Source organism: Dermochelys coriacea, chromosome 4 (assembly GCF_009764565.3).
Source record: "Dermochelys coriacea isolate rDerCor1 chromosome 4, rDerCor1.pri.v4, whole genome shotgun sequence".
Lineage (NCBI taxonomy): Eukaryota > Metazoa > Chordata > Testudines > Dermochelyidae > Dermochelys > Dermochelys coriacea.
In genome coordinates, this window is record NC_050071.1 from 120,354,849 (window position 1) to 120,377,297 (window position 22,449).

The 22,449-nt window shown below is 38.9% G+C and overlaps 1 protein-coding gene across 5 annotated transcripts in view; it reads right to left on the reverse strand.

Moving 5' to 3' along the window:
* Nucleotides 1-1,659: 1,659 nt before the first annotated feature.
* The window catches only part of PPP2R2C (protein phosphatase 2 regulatory subunit Bgamma), a 295,114-nt gene continuing 274,324 nt past the window's right edge, over nt 1,660-22,449 (reverse strand). For 4 of the 5 annotated variants that reach the window (XM_038400508.2, XM_043512483.1, XM_038400511.2 and 1 more), the window contains exons 8-10: nt 21,290-21,459; nt 12,603-12,694; nt 1,660-4,937 (exon numbers count right to left, since the gene is read on the reverse strand). In XM_038400508.2, coding sequence (XP_038256436.1) covers nt 4,646-4,937; nt 12,603-12,694; nt 21,290-21,459 — 554 coding nt within the window. In that variant the 3' untranslated portion in view covers nt 1,660-4,645. The remainder of the gene's footprint in view (nt 4,938-12,602; nt 12,695-21,289; nt 21,460-22,449) is intronic. The other variant, XM_038400509.2, reaches the window with a different exon arrangement.

Genomic DNA, 22,449 nt, shown 5'->3' on the forward strand with positions numbered 1-22,449 from the left:
TTCCTTGCATTAGTAGTCCTGTTGCCTCCTGAGGGCCTATGTAAGTGTGTGCAGGATCAGACTCTAATTTTAGATATGACACAATTAGTGAGAAGAATGCAAATGGACAGGAGATGTGATTATGGAATCAGGAGGATGAGGGAATCAATAACATAGGCTGAAACTAGGAATAAAGTGGGCATAGTTCTTGTGCTGGCCTTCTCTGCGGAGGTGAATTTCATCCTAACAGTGGCGTTGGAAGGTTAGAAATGTCATCTTAATCTTACTAGATGGGGGAACTAGCCTCAAACTGAAAATTGGAGCAAAGTGGCTGCACTGACTGCAAATAACAATAGTAGGTGGCATTGAACCAAGAGAAGCAGCTCTTGTTGCCATTGTTTTTCACTAATCAATAGCATTAAAACAGGTTATCATGTGCTGTTAATAAATATGTTTGCTGAACTTTCTACAGCAATGGAGGTTGCCGTCTGGTTTATGTTTATCCTGCTGGGCACTAGGGATGAAGAGAGAAACTGCAAAGGGAAATGGGCATATTGCTTAATGTGTTTATTTGGAACTGAGTTTTATCCCACCACTATCTACTCGTATTTGATAAGCCAAATGAGACTAGGTAGGTCAAGGACTGGAAATGTGCCAGGTGAGGGGAAACAAGAGGTAAACGAAGGGAGAGGTGTATAAGACCATGCCAGTCTATCCTCCTGCCCTTTACACATAAACATAAAGATAGGTACAATCTAGCCATGTTTCTGAAGAAGCTTCATGCTAAATTCTTTTGCTCTCCTGGCGTTGCTGAGTGTGGAAGTCGCTCTGTGGGTCAAATCAGTCTGACCTAGATGAACTCATTTTCTTCAAAAAAAGAAAAGGAGTACTTGTGGCACCTTAGAGACTAACAAATTTATTAGAGCATAAGCTTTCGTGAGCTACAGCTCACCAGCTCACGAAAGCTTATGCTCTAATAAATTTGTTAGTCTCTAAGGTGCCACAAGTACTCCTTTTCTTTTTGCGAATACAGACTAACACGGCTGCTACTCTGAAACCTGTCATTTTCTTCAGTGGGCATTTTTCCTCACTGTAGGATTTGGCACTGCAGATTTAATTTGTATCACCACAACATAATAATACTGCTTCTTTGAGGGATTTGTCCTGCCATGTTGTTTTCATCTTGACATGTGACTTGTTTCCCAATTAAGTATTAAGTCTCCCCTGGAATGGCTCAGTGCCGCTGCTTAACCATGAATCTTTTCTTGACGGGTGGCTCTAACAGAATTTCTGCTTCTGTATATTTGATGTTAGCTGCTGTTTTTTAAAAAAAATGAGAAAACTAAATATTTGTGTCTCTTTTCTGATGGCCAGGGCTCCCTCTTCGCATTTTATAAACCCATACAGTTCTTCTGTCAGGTGTTAAAATAATTAAAAACGTGTTGACAGACACACACACGTTCCCTCTTCTGACAGAACTCGGGCTCCTCCTCAGATGAATGTAACATTTAGGAATTACAATATTCTGTTAATATTTTAACGTGTTTTTCTCAACTTAAATTACCTGCTGTATCCTGCCTTCTTTAAAGTGGCAAAGTTCCTATTGACTTCAGTGGGAACTTTGTCTGTATGCAAGCTGCATAGATTTAAAATGTTTTCTTCTTTGTTTGCATTTATCTATCATAATTTTTTTTCTTTGTTTCTTTCCGACTTGGGGTGATTTTAAAACCACCTATGGAATTTAGGAGTCTAAGTACCATTTTCAAAAGTGACTTAGGCCGTTTTGTCTACACAGCAAAAACAACAAAAAAGGCCTCCCTAGCTTTCATAGCCTGCGTTCCAGCCCCAGACGGAGTATCTACACTGCCATTTTTAGTGCTGTATTGTGAGCCCGATGAGCCTGTGCATGTAGACCTAGGCTCTGAGACTCTCTGCTGCATTTTTGTTGTTGTTTTTGTTGCTGTGTCAACATATCCTTAGTCTCATTTAGGATTTAGGCTCTTAAAGGCCTGATTTTTAAACGTGTTTAAGCACTTGAAAGATGTGGCTAGGTAACCAGTGGGATTTTCCAAAGCACCTACATGCCTAACATCTAGCTTAAAAATAAGGCACAGCTCAGAGTTATTTGTTTATGCAATTTTTACAGTCATTTTATTGAAAAAGCTGGTATTAACATATTTATATTTTTATTCAACAAGTTAGCTAATTTGTGCAACACAAAGAATGCAGCCATGTACAACAGCTTTCCAAACAATCTGATTTACCAACTTTACCATCATTTACTCTACACCACTGAAAGCTCAAACCAAAAACGAAAAAAAGTTTTAAAAGTTTCACAATGACAATGTCAACTTTCTTACAGTCAAGAAGACCAGGAAACTGAATCATAGCAGTGATGTGAGAGTCATGAATGTGATACTGGTTTTTAAAAGAATTTCCATATTTTCCTCAGTAATCACATCATATAATTTTGGTCTGGAAATCAATAATTTTGTAAAGCTCCAAAAATGTATTTTATTAGTTATTTTAATAAGATCTTTTTGGTACCCAAACCTGAAACAGAATAAGGTACTTGAAATAAAAATAGTATTACTGTTGTATTAAGATCTGCTTTATAATAAGTTACATATTGACTCTTACTTGAGGATGTTAGAAGCTAAATATGTTTTACAGTACTTCTAGCAGTAAACGCCAGTATGAGCTGTTAGCATTTTTGGGCTACAAAGGTTAATGGAGGCGGCCAAAAATCAAAGAAAGTGTATGACACCCTTGAAGCAGTAGTTTGGCATTAACACAATTTCTATACAATTTACCACATTCTTAAACCTTTTTACAAGAAAAAATTTGATTGTTAACTTTAATTAGAATAAATATGTACATATAATACTGTCCACGTCTTCTAGGGTATACAGTATTTTATAAACAAACATTCCTCATTCCCTTTAAAATTAACCTACATATTTCATACTGTATGTGTATAGTTATGGCTGGAAACTGATGCACATGCGTTTGTGCTTCTACACACGGAATAGACAGTATCAATCTAAAAAATTTTAAACATACATAGTTCATGTGTCATGTCAAGACTTCATATAAAAAGTTGTTACCTTTTTTTGTAAACCTTGGAAGTAGATTTTCCCCCCCAAATCATAATATAAAAGCATGCAGGTTCATTTATTAGTTCATTCTCCATTTTCCAAAAAGTCAGTGAAGAATGTAAGGTTGTTAAAGAACCTTTTCAAAGTGAGGGATTTTTAACAATAGCAGATCAGCCAAAGCATCTGAGTCAATTACACTCCTTTACTCATGAGTTGAGAAGAAATCATTTGGGGTAATAATTTTCCATAGATTAGTCATGTGGAAATATTTCCTAGATTAAAAAGCATTTCCAAAACGGTACACCATTTCTATACACTTCCTAAAGGAAATATCTTCCATTTACACTGAAGTTCAATTGAAGAAAGAACGGTATAAACCAATTTAAGTAGAATTTTAGTTTTCCGTTTCAACCAGGAGTCATCCAGTCATTTTACAGTCATTTTAAAATTCACTGAGCCATGCTAAACTCTTGAGTTACCATTCATAGCAGTTAAACCTGTATTGCCTGGGGATTCTGCAAATACCAAGTTTAAGTAATAAGTGTGATGCAATAAACATCACATGTGGGATTTTCATAAGGGATTAGCACTGACTTAACTCAATGTTTGACTTCAGTGAAGCAGAGTTAGGCCAACACTTGAGGATTTCTGAAAAATCCCATCTCAAAATTGTAATAGCACGTGTATATGCATTAACCAGTGTATCTTTATATGTGTTGAATAGTCACCATGGAGTGGCAAATCCTGAGTTTTTAAATGGCACTCACTGTAAATGTATTGTCACATTCCACAGTGTGATTGGAAATGTACCTGCAGAACAAGTTGCCTTTTTAAACTAAGGTAGCTGAGATTATGGACAACACTCTTCATTTTTTGACTCAGAAAGTTGAAATACAAAGTCAGGATTTATAGCAGAAGTAAAAAATTGTAAACGTGTTTGTGGAACTCCATGAGGGCTCAATGCTAGGGACGGGGAATGTCATAAGGGAAATAGGGACAACTTGTCACTTGTTAATAAACATAATAATTTCTTTTGCTTCCATCTTATTAACTGTCTAGGGCCTTCCTTCTGTATGCAGCAATGTATGGGGGACACAGCTAGTCCTACACTCATAAATAAGTCTACTTGTCTTTGAAAACCCAGAAAGCATTCCTGCAAAAAATCAAGGGACCAATGTGAAAAGCTCTAATAACATACTAAACACTGCAGACTGTGAAAGAATGCAGCACAGCAGGATGCTGGTCCTGTGAAGCATTGTCCCTTCAAGAGTCAGCTGGAGCTTAGGGTACTCAGCACCTCACAGGATCAGTCCTGAAATGAATACCCCTGATGGTTTAAAAAATGGACATAGACCACAGCACTGAATTCACAGTAGTGCCTTTTTACTTAGACAATTATACAGTTGCAGTGATTTAAAACAGTTGGTTGCCACCAACCATGATACAGACTGAGGGGTGAAGGGAGGGAATCTACAAATTCCACCATAACGACCACGCTTTTGTGAAGATCATGTCCTTCTACAACTCTCAAAAGGCTGGTTTATAAATACAGAAAGATATTGATAGGTCTAGTGCATTTCTGAGTTCACTTTATCCTGAAATATGTACAGATTGTTTGTCGCTGCTATAGCAATTATGTTCTCAGTTGGGTGCCAGGCTGTGTGCAAGATCTTCTTAGTAAAGTCCAAACTGTCGACACTGATGTCATCCTTCCTTCGCTTGCCCCCTACGCAGACTCGGCGAGGTTTTAGAATGGCTCGTGGCTTACTGCTCTCCCGGGATGCCTCCAAGGTAACATCCCGCTTGGTGTTTCGGTCAAACATTCGAAAGAAGTTGTTATATGCACCTGTCATAATAACACTGAAGAGGGAGAAAACAAAAGCAAGAATAAATAGCAGAATACACTAACTCTACCATGAACAGGAGTGGATCAGTACAGTACAATTACTTTTCCCTGCCATGTAATTGAACTCTTTGGAGTTCAGAAACTTGTGTTACTGTGCAGTTTAATATATATGGACTTCTGAATTTACATGGTCTCTCGTTGTCTCATGGCATTTAATAGACTGTAAGGTTGCTTCAATATTGTTAATCCCAAGTGTTCAAAAATCATGAGTCAGAACCCCAAAATCATTAGATTGATTGATTAAAAATGAGATTTTAAAATAATAATTCTTGGGTTCTTTTTATTTGCATTCTAATTCTTGGGCCTTTAAGGTTCAAATTTTCAAGTTGTCTCCATAATTATGAAACTTTTATTTGAATGAAATGTAAGCTCACGACTCCAAGAGCTGTGTCTTTAAGAAAAACAGCAGATATTGCATGACTTGCTATAGAATAGCAAGAGTTGACAGCATTGTATACTTTCACATTTCTTTAAATGAATGTTGCCAAGGAAGATGTTTGAGGAGTTACTAGGATAAGGTCAAATTCATTGCATCTGTGACTTCTATACGTGAAATTCATTTCCTTACAGCCTTAAATTATTATTATTTATTATTTTTATCATCATAGCACCTACAAGTCCCAGTCATGGACCAGGGACCATTGTGCTAGGCACTGTACAAACACAGAACAAAAAGACAGGCTCTGCCCCCAAAGAACTTACAATCTAAGTATAAGATGAGAGAAAATAGATGAATACAGATAAACGGGGGAGTACACGAAAACAATGATATAATATTGTTTAAATAGACAAGCCAGGAACAGGCTGGTGGAAGGGGTAGAACACACATACAGGGTGAACAATGTGATGGTAGCAAACATCAGGTTAGTGCCACAATTTTTTGGGGTGCGGGTGGGGGTGAATTTACTTAGGAGAGGATCAGCTAAATGGAAAGAAAAGGAGAGAGGGGGTAAGAGGAACAGGGCAGGAGAGGAGAGTGTAGTCAGGTGTGAACCTGAAGTGAAGAGGCTGTGAGAAGGGACGGGGGTTGGAGCAAACAGCGAATCAGTGCAGGGCAGAGGGAAGTCAGAGAACATTCCAGAGCTTTGACTAGATGTCCAAAGGTGCCTGCTTGGTCTGCTCCTGCTTCTACCAGGTGGATTCTCTGGCTGGCTCCTCTCTGCAGCTCACGTAGGGTGGTTGAGGGGAGGCACCAACTGGGTCCCTAGTGTCCCTAGAGTGTGTGTGGGGTCTCCCCTCCACATTCTAAATCCAGGGGAGGTGTGAAAGGGGAGAAGGGGTGACCCTGGTTAGGTCCTATTTTACCCATCCTCACCCCCAGGGCAGCAGGCCCTGATTTGGACACTGTTAATAAGTTTAGAGAAACAAGTGCTATGAGAACATTTATCCCCAAATACTTTAATAAAAGGATGTTTACCAATAAACTTGATGTGACTGTATTTGATCTACTACAAAATCACAAAAGGAGACATGTACCCTCTCAGTGCTTCCATACCTTTGCACAAAGCCTAAGTAGTCATGCTTTTTTGCAAGACTATCTGCAGGGGCTGGAGAAAGAGGGATGGAATTTATCTTCTCCCCAAACACAAGCTGACCCCTAATCCAGCCCATAGTCTGAAACAGTGATTGTGTCCTGCTCCAAAATCCTCCATTGCAAGGGGTGATAGTCTGGCTTCACTGAAGTCAGTAGGTCTTCGGGTCACTAGTTCCACATGGCCATGGATCCTATGGCCTTGCCTATAACCCCCCACTAACATTGACCTATTGCGGGCCAATGCAGACACTCCCAAGTAGTGGCCAGGGTGTGGAGACCTTGCTGCAAAGCTCAACAGTTATACTCCCCCCGCCCCCCACATTGCAACCCCAATGTAGGGTTTCAGTGATGTGGAGAGCATCCCATTGGCTCTCTGCACTAGGGAAAAATGTCACCCAAAGCTCATATGGTCTTTAAAGGAGGAGCTATAGAATCATAGAAATGTAGGGCTGGATGGGAGCTTGAGAAGTCATCAAGTCTAGCCCCCTGCATTGAAGCAGGACCAAGTAAACCTAGACCATCCCTGACAGGCGTTTGTCCAGCCTGGTCTTAAAAACCGCCAATGATGAAGACTATACAACCTCTGTTGGGAGCCTATTCCAGAGTTTAACTGTCCTTCCGGTTGGAAAGTTTTTCCTAATATCTAACCTAAATCTCCCATGCTGCAGATTAAGCCCATTACTTCTTGTCCTACCTTCAGTGAATGTGAACCACCACACGTCACATTCCCCATCATGGTCTTCCTTTCGCAAGACTGAACATGCCGAGTTTGTTTTTAATCTGGCCTCATAGGTCAGGTTTTCTAAAACTTTTTTCAGTTTTGCTGCTCTTCTCTGGACTCCATTGCCTCTCTTCCATTTGTCCACATCTTTCCTAAAATGTGTTGCTCAAAACTGGACTCCAGCTGAGGCCTGACCAATGCCAAGTAGGGCGGGACAATTACCTCCCTTGTATTATATACAACACTCCTGTTAATACACCCCAGAATAGCTGCCTGTTTCACAACTGCATCACATTGGTGACTCATACACAATTTGTGATTCACTATAACCCCGCATCCTTTTCAGCAGTACTAACACCTACCCAGTTATTCCCCATTTTGTAGTTGGGCATTTGACTTTTCCTACCTAAGTGAAATACTTTGCATTTTGCTTTATTGAATTTCATCTTGTTGAATTCAGACAATGAATTGAGGGCATTTTTTAATTCTATTCCTGGCCTCCAAAGTGTTTGCTACACCTCCCAGCTTAGTTTCATCTGCAAATTTTATAAGGATGCGCACCACTCTACTATCCACATCATTAATGAAAATATTGAATAGTACCGGACCCAGGACTGACCCCCAACAGGACGTCACGAAATACATCCTTCCAGTTTGACAGCAAACCATTGATAATTGCTCTTTGAGTATGGTCTTTAAATTGTGGTGCACAACTGATTGAATCTAACCCACATTTCCCTAATTGCTTCTGAGAATGTCATGTGAGACTGTGTCAAAAGCCTTACTATAATCAAGCTATATTGCATCTTCTGCTCTCCCACAATACAACAGTCCGGTAATACTGTCAAAGAAGGAAATTAGGGTGGTTTAGCATGACTTGTTCTTGCCAAATCCATGCTGACAATTCCTTATAATTCTATGATCCTCTAAGTGCTTACAAATTGATGGTTTAATAATTTGTTCCAGTATCTTTCTAGGTATTGAAGTTAAGCTGACTGGTCAATAATTCCCTGGTATCCTCCTTGTTCCTCTTTTTGAAGATAGGTACTATGTTTGGTCTTCTCCAGTCCACTGGGACCTCATCCATCCTCCATGAGTTCTCTAAGATAACAGCTAATGGGTCCAAGATTGCTTCAGCAAGTACCTTATGATGACATTCATTAGGCCCTGCTGACCTGAATACATCCAACTTATCTAAATAGTCTTTAACTGGTTCTTCCCCTATTTTAGCTTGCATTCCTTCTCCCTTTTTGTTTATATTAATTGTTTTGAGTATCTGGTCTCCATTAACCTTTTTAGTGATGACTGAAGCAGTCTTCTTGATACCATCAGTTATTATTTCTTCTTCCCTGCTAAATAAAGGACCTGCATTTTCCGTTGCCTTTCTCTTGCTCCTCATGTATTAAAGAACCTCTTCTTATTACCTTTTATGTCCCTCATTAGGTGCCTCATTAGTAACTCGTTTTGTGCCTTGGCCTTTCTAATTTTGTCCCTACAAGCTTGTGCTATTCTTTTGTACTCCTCCTTAGCAACTTGTCCACGTTTCCACATTTTGAAGAGTTCCTGGTGGAGCCATACTCGCCTCTTTCGATTAGTCTTATCTTTCCTTCATATGGGGATAGTCTGAAGTTTTGCCTTTACTATTGTCTCCTTCAGATACTGCCAGCTCTCCTGAATTACTTTTTCTCTTTGATTTTCACCTGGGAACCATACAACATGATTCGGTGATGGTCGGGAACTGACTGGCTTGAGACAGAAGGTTTCATGACTACAAATCAGATGGTGCATCAGTGGGGAATCTTAGCACCTTTGCTGATGGACAAGATTGGATAATAGGCTCGGGAGCTATGGGACACCCATATAACTGGTCTGGATGGGACTGGGAATGAGAAACAAGGGACTCCCAATCTCCTCAGAAATAAAATTTGAGATGCCAACTTTTGTCTTGATCTGCTGAGTGATTTCTTCTACATTTTAACTGTGGATTTTGCTATCAACCCACCACTGCATCATACAAGACTAGAGTAGACAAGTGTACAAAACCAAATCTTGATTAAAGCAGTCATAGGCAAATTAGTGGTTTAGTCCACTGGAACTTGCCACTTATGCAGATTTAGAGTAGACTCAAGAAGCTAACTGGATGAAGACATAGGACTCTTCGATAATTGTATGTGATTTCATCTATCTACTTGTATGGCCCTCACCACCATGGAAGCAGAAATACTCCTTTGAAGGCTTCCCTCCAAGCAATTAGTTTTTATTTTTTTTTAAATGGTATTAATGTACGTAGTTCTTAATATCATCTAGAATGTACAGGAGGAGGTCAGGTGAAACAGAAATTGAACACTGTAATTTACAGATAACCTGTTCAATTGCTGTTAATTCCAGAACATTTGAGATAAAACCTGAAATAACAATGGGTGCATATTTGCATTCCAAGGTTGGCGATGGGAAGGGGACACTGTTTTACATGTTATTAGTTAATTTTTCTATTCACTTGCACTCTCAAATCTTTAAATAAAACAGCTATATACAGTAAAGCTTGCATGTTCTGAAGTCATGTAAGCATACATATATATATACACACTATACATGGCATGTGTTTATTCTAACACAGTCAACTAACATAATATGTGCTCAGCTGGTTGCATTATTTTTAAGACCCTCTCTTTACCTCCCGCAATTGCTGTTCTTGCCCAAGTATATAATGATTAATGTTTCCTTCAGCAAATGCGATTGGATTTGTCTGATTGTATTAGTTCCTGTTCATTGGAGTTACTGAGCATCAATCACGTTTTAATCAGAGCTTGTGAACATTGATTTTTTTGTAAACAGACTCAACAATGGGACTCATTGTGATCCTGAATTAAGTCCTTAATGGCAACAAAAACTAACTAAAAAGATGATAACTTTCATATATAATCATGCTTTTAATTTTTAAATGCAACCATGTATGTTTCTAATGTGCCACTTAACCTGTTGAATATCCTAAAACTAGATTAGCATTTTTAAAGAAAATGCTATCCTTATATTTGTAATTATTTATATTAACGCAAATATCGTTATGGGACTCCCCATAAAATCCCCAAGTGCTAATAGGCCTGTCTTACCTTCTGCAAAAAGCTGTATTTAAAATATATATTTTAACATATCAGACCATCTATCTTAATGTGTATTTTTTAAAAAGATAGGAACTCTTCCTTAAAAAACTCCAGTACAGAATCCATATTTGTGCACTGAAATAACAAAATAATTGCCACTTATATGAGCAAGATCACATATCCTTGTTCAGGAGTATCAATGCAAGTGTCACCCTAATGATAAAAATTGGCAGTGATGTATTTAATTCTTGTTCAGCCTGTTAAGAGGAAGTGTTCTAAGTTTAGAAAAGAAAAACTAAACTAAACTAAAATAAAATGAATGTTGTCTTTTGTCAAACATCTGACCAAAAGTTGTGCTTGCTGTTTTTTTAAGATCATGCCAGGTATCCCATCCATTTTAATAAGCAGTGTTTAGTGATGGATTCAGAACTGTGCAAGATTAACTATCCTCCCACATATAAACAGTGTGATAAATTAAGCCTTTACAAATGGAATGCTCCCACTTAATGAGGATCAGTTGATTTCATGCTATGTTGATCTTTCTGATCTGTCAAGTGAGAATTAGACTGAAACAATTACTCTCATTTTAAACCCAATATTGAATAATTCTTCTATTATTAACATGTAGTTATCCAGATACTTTGAGGATGAGAGCATCTACTGAAGAAAGTACCTGAGAGTGCAAATGCATGGCGGCCTACAAGCATAATGTCTTAGAGCTCCCATTTAAGCATGGATGAAATGGTTTTGAAGATATTAAGAAACTCCTGAAGCTTTGTGATGGTTTTGAAATGTCTGATTAACTCCCCTCTCCTGCCCATACCCACACTTTTTTGCAGTTCTGCACTCCCAGGTTCTGGCTGGGATAAGTGTCAATATTCCCCCTAAAAGACTATTCAGGTGATCTTTCCATCCCCTGACTGGAAGCAAGTAGTACTGGGACTCTCATGAGAAAGCCTCTTGTTCTGATGTTTCTATCTACTCTCTGCAGGCTCAAGAGGTTCAGAGAAGCACCCAAAACTCTGGATGCTTATCCAAACCTGAGCCAATCCTAATTTTCAAACATCTTGAGTCATGCCCAGCACCAGCAGTCTTCTCTAGGACTGGTTAGCCCTGGCACAAGAGAGCCTACTCCCAAGGTGTCGCAAGACACTGTGGAGGATTTTGCCCCAATGTGGTCACTGGCTGGTAGTCCATAAAATAGAAGAATTTACGCAATGCTGAAACAGAGCCATTTCCCAGGATAAAATAAATTAAGCTCAGGTAGAATATCCCAAAGGCAATGGTCTTGCAACTTCAGTTGACTGAGTAACTTAAAACTAGGCTGGATGAAGTACTTGGGAATATGCTATAGGAAATGTTTTTACATTAACAGGATGACTCAGTAAGTCTTTCCTGTTTCTAATTTCCATGATACTCTGGGGAATTCTATGAATTGTGGGTCGGTATATTTGTGGAATTGTGAAACATCTGTGCACCTATTGGGCTAAAGAAAGGTACTTTATAGCTAGAGAACCATCAACTCAGTAGGGCAGTTCCAGGTCAGAGATTAGAGAGGAATATAGTTTCTCTGCATGAAGAATATGGTGGAAGGTTGTAGCACCTCAGTAAAGAGAGAACCTCTCTCCCTGGAGTAAAATAGGAACTGAGCAAAGGCAACTGTAGTCCAAAGAAAATAATGTATTTAATAACATGATAAAGCATTATTTTGTATCTCTGTGTGTATGAGATAGAAAATCAGACCCATTTTTAGATGTATGAGGGGATGGATTTCGCTTATATGGGTGGTGAATATTATGGGTCACATACTCTACTCAGTCCTCACAAGGACCAGCCATTTATGTCAATGGGAATGCTGTGCAAGGAGTGAGGGCACTTTCTACAGCTAGTTGGTTCTTAGAAAAAGTAATCTTATCCTTGTTGTTATGAAGGAGGCAGTGGTATTAATTATATTAACTTGGTATATCATAATATAGATGTATCCGATGAAGTGAGCTGTAGCTGTAGCTCACAAAAGCTTATGCTCAAATAAATTTGTTAGTCTCTAAGGTGCCCCAAGTACTCCTTTTCTTTTTGCAGATTCTTAAATTGTGGCTGAGGGGGTGAAAAGGTGCAACAGTAATAACAGACTGGACACTGATATGGAAAAATGTAACTTGATGTGTACAATAACTACAAGTCACAGATGATTTATTGATTATACTCCATCCTTTGGCAGCCCCTTGGTGAAATTAAAATAGTGATGAACATAAGGATGGGTTACCTGTCTGATCCATTCCATGCACATTCAAACTTGTCAAAGATGCAGTCATTTTCATAAAGGGAACACAGCTTGCTCCTAAGGTAATCATGGACCTGTTTAACAGAAAAAGACAGTGCAGTTTTTACAAATCATTATTTTAGAAATGTTCTATACTATTGGTCTTACAGGTTGGTAGATTTTACAAAGATAGAGAGTACTTCTATCTCTTAAACAAGAGATCTGTGCTTTTCTATAGTTCAATTAAAAGAGTGCTATAGAACTAATGGAGCAGGAAAGCTCTGGCTAGACCATGCTCTTTTGAGCATACTGTAGATTACCTCTCTCAAACTTGGTTGATTCCTGTTAGTGTGAATTTCTGAACTCTAGCCTGATTCCAAAATGGATCTTCCCTGTTGTATTCAGCAGATGTGCTAATGAGAGAATGAATCATCTAACTTAAATAATAAAAAATAATAATCCAAGATCTATATAGACTTTCACTTACAATATAGGGCTCAGAGCGAGGTCCCTGCTCCATTTATAAAAACTATAATCTGTGGTATTACATTATACAGCAATTCAGAAGTAAAATATTGTATAGTGGTGTCTTATTTACATAGACTAGTACCCAGAATTCTCTCCCGCTCTTAGCTACTTCATATCAATGATGATGTCTGAGATCTGAAAACAAACCATGAGTTCTTATCTTGCATGGTTTGAAAGTAAGATTCACAGAAGACCTTGTTTTAGGCTGCATACCTCTATGGAGTGTGAGTTTATCATAGAGGACAGAACTCATGTGCATTGCATCAGTCCTTTAATTAATTCAATTTTTTTCTTCTGTATGGTGTTCTTTACCCCCACATTGAAATAAGAAGCCAGAGAATTCCTGCCTGCACAAGGCCTAGTAATCCAACACCTCCATGCGATATGAATGTTGTATAGATGACTTCTGAGAAAGTACCATATCAATGCAATGTAGCATAAGGACCAAATTTAGTCCTGGCATAAGAAGGTACCCCTTCCACTGAAGTTCATGGAAACTATGTCTGTTTATGTCAGAGATAAATTTGGCTCTCCTGACTGTGGCATTTTCAGCATCCTCCACTGGTCGAAGGTCTAGAATCTTCTCCAACAAGATACTTTAATACCAGTTTCACTGCTCTGTCTGGCTAGTTCACTCAAGTGTTATTAAAATTAGAACTGTTTGCAACAGCTGCTCTGTACTGTACAGTGAACAAACTTGCAAATTAACTCAATTTTTTATGGGCTATAAATTTCTGTCATGGATCAATTTTCAGAATTAGATTAATGAGCATCCTATACTATATATGATCAGTTAAAGTACGTCAGCTGAACACGCTATTTACTTAATACCTAATAAACATGTGGAGATGTGGGTAGAATGTTTCCCAGTTAAATGCATTTACTGAATGTTGCACATAGTGGTGCACATTCATGGTGGATGCTTCATGTAACCTTCATAATGAGATCATTCCATCTTCCCTTATTGATGGGCACCAGATTTTTTCAGCAGAAATTGGCTGGGTTCCCTAATTGTCACGCACCTCTGAGGCGATGATCATGTCTCATTTGTTAATATTTTTAATTGTATTACAGGATTGAGACTATTTGTGTTAATAGTGTTTATTGTGTTAATTTGTGTTATAGGAGTGGGGCCCTTTCATCAATATCCTGATTGCCTAGCACAAAAATCAACACATGGAAGAAACTGACAAAAAAGGATGGGGCAGGATGAGAGGATGAAGCAGCAGTAAAATGATATACATAGTATTCAGTGGTCTCAGATCTCCACCTGCCTAGCCATTTTCATCTCCTCATGCTCTTTTTTCTGCTTTCTGTTCCATGTGCCACCTGACCACTGTGACTAATGCTCCCTTTGAAAAGTGCGTTCAGCTCTACAACTTTTAATCAGCTAGGCAGTGCTTTGTGTTTCCTCCACTTTCATTCTTCTTTCTGAATTTCAGAAGTTCCTAACTCCTCGTTATCAAGGCGTTGATGTTCTGTTCACAGGCTTTCAAATGCCAGCGCTCATTTGTCGGCTCTTCATTCTGACCTTTCTTTTCACTCTTGCTCACACTGATACCTTCCAGGATAACTGTGAGAATCTTCACGATTAAAAATTTGAACATCTGCCCTGTTTTTCCATTGTCATCTCCCACTCATGGAATGTTGAACCATCATAAAGATGAGGCTATCAAATCAGCTTCCATTGCATCAGTAAATTAAACAATGACTAGAGGCAACCATGTGCCAACATTACCAAGATCACTGCTGTGTTGGCCTCTGCAAAGGCAGCACAGCAGTTGTGTGGATGATTCCAGATGATGACTTCATACTTTCCTGCACCAGTCAGCGGCTGTGGAAGGGAGCACACACTTCTACTTCTAAGACTGGTACAGGAGTGGCTTTCTCTGGGAACTCTTGGAAGCTCCACATCACTTCCGTAGTGGCACAGTGCTCCAGTTTTGCCCTCTCTCCCCTACCCTCGATGCAATGGATTGATGTGATTGACCATTTAGAAACATGGTTTCAGTGAGATAATCTGTGGTCACTGGCATTGCAAGAAAACACATTTTTTTTTAAAAAAAAGTCTAATACTACAAGCAATAGAAGTACTTTAGTTTGTACACTTAGGTTTTTCATTATTATTATTAATAATTATTATTATTATTAATAATTATGATAAAATTGATCCACTGCTTAATGAATTCTGGAAGTAAAGCCCACATTATCACGGTTTGATGATAAAACTGGATTTTATTGTCCAAGTATTGCTCATATTTGCTATCTCGCCATCTATGAAAAATGTTCCAATTTCCATAGGTTTCAGAGTAGCAGCCGTGTTAGTCTGTATTCGCAAAAGAAAAGGAGTGCTTGTGGCACCTTAGAGACTAACAAATTTATTTGAGCATAAGCTTTCGTGAGCTACAGCTCACTTCATCCGATGAAGTGAGCTGTAGCTCACGAAAGCTTATGCTCAAATAAATTTGTAAGTCTCTAAGGTGCAACAAGTACTCCAATTTCCATAATATTCTTAATTATGTTCTTAATGAACTGCCACCAGAATTTTCCTTTGTGGAACCATGTTCCTCAGTTATGTAAACCCTTGACAGAATTATCCAGACATTCTACACTCTGGGGAAACACTGGGGAGCTATTTTGATGGAACAAATTATTTCAGGCAAGGATTGTCATGACAAAAAGCACATTAGTCTGAATTACTGTCATTAGGCCTTGCCCACTTTGGGATCACACTGATATTAACCACAAACATGGTCACGTTTGGTTGTTGATAACAGAGTTCTGTATTATTCTGACCTCAAGGTGATCTTGTTTAGAAGATATCCAAGAAACTAAATTCTGTCAGTGGAGCAGTTATAAAACTTGTCTCTTCTTGTCCTGTGTGGAAAATCTCCTATGGTGACCCTTCATGGAAACAATCTCATCTAGCTTTCAAAATATATACATTCCATGTGTGCACATGGCACTTTACAGCAGTCTAAATTTAGACATCCAGTAATGTACAATGATGACTACAACAAGGGAAGAGCAGGCATAGTGGATTAAAAAGGCCAAAGGTTGCAATAATATACCACGTTGTTGTTTCAGTTAGCAATATGCTTAACAGTTCTCTGAGAGCAAGTCATATATGAGTGACATGAGGAGTAGGAGGAAGGCAGGTAAAATGGTGAACTCATCAGAGCAACAGAGAGGAAGGGAAGGTGGATGGAGTGGAAAAGCGCACAGGCAGCAAAAGAAAGGCAGAAGGATGGTTCTGTAAAAAAGAATGTGGTGGGGAAACACAGCGAGGGCAGAATGTGATAAGCCGCCAAAACAGAGCCAAGTCAATATGAGAGAGTTTTAATATTAGTTAACTGGGCTGACTATGGGAAGCAGTGAGGGCTTCCCCCTTGCTGCTAGTGCAAGTGCCATTTGATTCCAGACACCTGAGGCTTTTTGTTGGCCACCCCGTTGAGGGGACAGGTGGCTGGGTGCTGAGCATGAAATGGAATCATGTTATGTAGATTCCTTCTAGCAATTAAAGGGGAAATGGAGAAGAGAAATAGGGCACAGTTCAGAGCACATCAGAGGGATATCATTTTTCTCTAACTTTATTTAGTGGCAATAGGCTCAAGATAATGTAATTCAGAGTCCTGCACAGGATGTATTGGAAGTCTGCATCTCTTTATAGTTGTGCTTTATGAGAAGCTGGCGTTTGTTAAAGTAAGTAGTGCTAGTTTGAGATACATTACAAAGATTAGTTCAAAATATAATATAATATTGGGACTGAGTAATGAATATTATCGATGGGATGTGAGGATAAAAATTGCCCCTGATCTTCAGTTACTTAATGTACACAAGTTCTTGTTATGAAGAACCCATTTTTACAAAGGTTGTCCATAGCACTACCTACTGTAAAACAGGAGAAAATTTAGACACAAAATAGTAGCAACATGGGGAGACTGATACAGTTTTTCAGTAGTTCTCAACCAGGGGTTCGAGGCCCCCAGGTTTCAGGGGAGCCTCCAAGTTGGGCCAGCATTAGACTTGCTGTGACCTGGGGCAGGAAGCTTAAGTCCCACTGCATGGGGCTGAAGCCCAGGTTCCTGAGCCCTGCCACCAAGGGTTGAAGCTGAAGCCTGGGCAATGTAGTTTCATGGGGGCCCCTGTGGCATGGGGCCCCAGGCAACTTCCCTGCTTGCTACCCCCTAAAGCCACCCTGGCTTTTATATGAGAAAACCAGTTATTGCAGCACAGGTGGGCTGTGGAGTTTTTATAGCATGTTGAGGGGACCTCTGAAAGAAAAAGGTTGAGAACCCCTGCAGTAGATGACAAAACAAGCCTCTTAACAAGTATCTTATATCCTGAGTACATTCACCACATTTTAAAGCAATATTAATGTTATAGATGAGAAATCTTTTTACCCTACAGTAAATAATTGCTACTTGGGTTATGATGCATTAGATGAAATGATGTAGCTCAAATATTCTTATTTATTTTGTTTATCATTTTACGTTTCACTTCCCTTTTTTGTATGTAGGCTTTTCTTTGTTATTTGTTTGTTTGCAGCTAGAAAGGCATAATCTGTAGATACAGTCCACCAAGCCCAAATTTTCAGAACTGTGTATGAGCAAATACATGTCCAATTTGCACCCACAGTTATTGTGCTTACATGTGCAGTTGTAGTAATTACATGTGCAAATATCAGTATATTCAAAAATGCACAGTTCTGAAAATCTGGGCCCTAATTGCTGCCTTCTGAGTACATGTCAAGGTGTATAATAATATTTCTTTATTAATTTGCATTTGCTATCCAGACATTCGTGTGTCTGTGGCCTGGTGGACATAATATTTGCATGAGAAAAAATATATTTTAAAAAGTATAATATTTGAACATTTTCTCTTTTCTATAAAACCCAGAACCATCTTTTCCAAGGAGAAGAGGACAAAAGGCTGCAGAAAATAGCCTGAATTTGTTGAATCCTAATCACTGATGTTATACTGTCCCAGGAGGCATCCTCTCATAAATCACTCGTGATCTTCCTTGTTTTGTCAGCTGCAAAGGATTTATTTATATCAATGGCATCACTATCCTCTCTACAGAGGGTAAGTGTTTGAAAAGCAAAGAGAATCTATAGTTTCATGGAAGGCAGCAAGACCTAGTTTTAGACTTTCCATCGTTTTATAAGCTTCTGATTATTGCAGTCAGTACTGAAAAAATCTACATTTTACTCATTTCCCATATCTCTACATGGAGAAATATAACTTTTTAATTGGCCCCACTGCTAGGTATCAGGTTGATTTAAAGATGGCCAGCTTATTTCAAAGATTCGTACATGAGGAAATAAAAGCAGATGTCAGACTCAAGACAAACAGGTTGGCCTGACCATCTCTTTCCCTCTAGGGAGAAGACTGCTTACCACATTAACATATATGCAAAATAACACATTGCCAGAAGTCCCAAAATCTTAGACATGGATGTAACATACCAAATACTGTTTTTAATTTCCCTCACTTCTCATCATGTTTCGCATAAGAACCAAAATCTCTAACACATTTATCACTATTAGGGCAGTTAAGTTACTGAAGAAAGTCAGTTTGTGGCTTTACAGGAATGTAAATTGACATTTTCAAAGGCTAATATGGGATTTAGCTACACAGCTCCTACTGAAACTAATGGGATGTGTCCCGAAACCTGAGTCTGTATTGGCTGCTTGTACAGTTAAAGAGAAAAGAAAAAGAAGACCCTAAATACTATTATGGTGGCATTTGGCACTCCTGATAAACCAGACTCCTGAGTTCTTAGTAACTGTTACCAGGAGTTCAGGTAAATAATTAAAAAAAAAACAACCCAAACCCCACAACACTATTCCCACGGCAGGGAATACTGGGCTTTACCTCCACGGACCTAGAATGTGAGATATATACAGCAGAATATTCATTTTCAACTCCTGATCTCCTGCAGGGCTGTCGATAGCTAGGCATTATTGACCAGCCCAACTGTACTTTTAAAAAAAGAAAAGGAGTACTGGTGGCACCTTAGAGACTAACAAATTTATTAGAGCATAAGCTTTCGTGAGCTACAGCTCACTTCATCGGATGCATTTGGTGGAAAAAACAGAGGAGAGATTTATATACACACACACAGAGAACATGAAACAATGGGTTTATCATACACACTGTAAGGAGAGTGATCACTTAAGATAAGCCATCACCAGCAGCAGGGGGGGGGAAGGAGGAAAACCTTTCATGGTGACAAGCAAGGTAGGCTAATTCCAGCAGTTAACAAGAATATCAGAGGAACAGTGGGGGGTGGGGTGGGAGGGAGAAATACCATGGGGAAATAGTTTTACTTTGTGTAATGACTCATCCATTCCCAGTCTCTATTCAAGCCTAAGTTAATTGTATCCAGTTTGCAAATTAATTCCAATTCAGCAGTCTCTCCTTGGAGTCTGTTTTTGAAGCTTTTTTGTTGAAGTATAGCCACTCTAAGATCTGTGATCGAGTGACCAGAGAGATTGAAGTGTTCTCCAACTGGTTTTTGAATGTTATAATTCTTGACGTCTGATTTGTGTCCATTCATTCTTTTACGTAGAGACTGTCCAGTTTGGCCAATGTACATGGCAGAGGGGCATTGCTGGCACATGATGGCATATATCACATTGGTAGATGCGCAGGTGAACGAGCCTCTGATAGTGTGGCTGATGTGATTAGGCCCTATGATGGTATCCCCTGAATAGATATGTGGACAGAGTTGGCAACGGGCTTTGTTGCAAGGATAGGTTCCTGGGTTAGTGGTTCTGTTGTGTGGTGTGTGGTTGCTGGTGAGTATTTGCTTCAGATTGGGGGGCTGTCTGTAAGCAAGGACTGGTCTGTCTCCCAAGATCTGTGAGAGTGATGGCTCGTCCTTCAGGATAGGTTGTAGATCCTTGATGATGCGTTGGAGAGGTTTTAGTTGGGGGCTGAAGGTGATGGCTAGTGGCGTTCTGTTGTTTTCTTTGTTGGGCCTGTCCTGTAGTAGGTGACTTCTGGGTACTCTTCTGGCTCTGTCAATCTGTTTCTTCACTTCAGCAGGTGGGTATTGTAGTTGAGGAATGCATGATAGAGATCTTGTAGGTGTTTGTCTCTGTCTGAGCGGTTGGAGCAAATGCGGTTATATCGTAGCGCTTGGCTGTAGACAATGGATCGAGTGTGTATGATAAACCCATTGTTTCATGTTCTCTGTGTGTGTGTGTATATAAATCTCTCCTCTGTTTTTTCCACCAAATGCATCCGATGAAGTGAGCTGTAGCTCACGAAAGCTTATGCTCTAATAAATTTGTTAGTCTCTAAGGTGCCACCAGTACTCCTTTTCTTTTTGCGAATAGAGACTAACACGGCTGCTACTCTGAAACCTGTACTTTTAAAGATTTTCATTTTACATATACTTATGCAGAACATAGTTTTCAATTGCTTTTTCCCATTGTATTTTTGCAACAAGGACGTTCTGGGGGCACACTTGTCCCACTTTGAGTGATCTTAGAATATTTTAAACTCAGATTGTTCTTACCAGATGGCACAGACTCCAGGGCCCAAATTCACTATTGGCTGAAGTCAGCAGAATTACATGCTCCAACACTGAATTTGTCACCTTGTGTGTATCTGACTGGCATTAGCCAAACTCCCACAGTGATGAAAATATTATGATTTAACAAGGGTTTCTTTTGGGATTAAGCCAGTTCAGAACTCTAAGAAGACATCTACATGTGGGATTTTCAAAAGCACTCAGCACTGGCCTAATTCTGCTCCCCCTAACTTAATGGTGCAGCTCTCATTGATTTCAATGGGACCAGAGTTAGGCCAATGCTGAGCACTCTTGAAAACTCGAACCTACATCTTTATTACAACCATTAAATTGTGGAGTTGCATAATGAACATATTGATGCAGAACTGAAGAGATGATTCCCCTTGATATAGACAGCAGTTGTTTTAAGGGCCAAATTCAACTTTAGTATAGCTCCATTGACTCCAGAAGAGGTAATGCTCTCTCACCAGTTCTCAAGTGGATCATATCTACTATTTATTTTAAAATGGTATAACAGTGATCTCAGAACAAGCACTGCGGATCTATAGTGCGCTATGAATATATTGGAATATTGAGATGTTTTTGCAGCGTTGCACTTTAAGACATAGCAAACATCTACCTGATATGTTTCTATAGGCTTCGTTTCCATGTTCAGATCCCAAACTTTGACAGTGAGGTAATCCCTTGTTAGCATATATCGGCCACTGTGACTGAATTTAACATCCGACACTGAAGAGATAATTTCTGAAAAAAACGATCTGTTACTGGGGTCTTCCGGTTCTTCAAAAACTGGTTTAAAAAAAAAAGAGAGAAAAAGAAATTAGAATATTATAAAAATGTTTCTTTATACAATTCTTTATTATGTGCTTCTCTTTTGAAATAATATGGTTCAAGGTACAAATCCATACCATATAAAATGATGGTATGGATAATTTCTGGCTGCTAATTTCTTCATGATAAGAATACAAGATTCACCTTGTAAAAGATTCACATTTTAGAACATGGGCTTTGACAGTTTTGGAGGAAGCAAATGTGTTGGCTCAGTTAAATTGTCTACAGATGATGTCAGTTTAGAATTGAGTAACAATGATAGCTTAGAATTATCATTTATTATTTGTATTACACTAGCGCTTAGGAACCCCAGTCATGGACCAGGATCCCATTGTTCTAGGTGCTGTACAAACAAACAACAAAAAAGACAGTCCCTGTCCTAAAGAGCTTATAATGTGATTAAGCGTGTGTGGCACCTTTCATTCAGCATGATTCCAGACTGCTTTACAAAACTATACACATAAGAATCATTTCATCCACCAATGAAGTACAACCACCCCTCTGTTTAAAGACAGCAGCTGTTGAAACTCTTTGGGGAAAAGACTATCTTTTTGTTCTGCGTTTGTACAGCCCTATGAAAAAGTTGAGGACAGGAAATGAAACAAATTTTCCATTTAAAACTGGTGAGGGAAGGTATGTATTAAATGGAAATTAGTCACGATCCTGCAAAACACGACAAGGGATCGTTCACGTCCACAAGAAGTCAAGAACAGAGTTGTTCAAATAACTGACTTTTCAGTTCACTGGCCAAGACAAAAACTAAAACTGAACTGTTTTGGGTCAACCCAAAATGATTTTTAATTTTTTGGCAAACTGAAAAGTAAAAAAAATAAATAAAAATGTTTTGGGTCAAATCAAATGAAACAAAATGTTTTATTTCATTTGGCCAATGTTAACTTTTTTTTAAATTGCAGCAAGTTTCAAAACTAAGTTATTTCAAATAAAAAA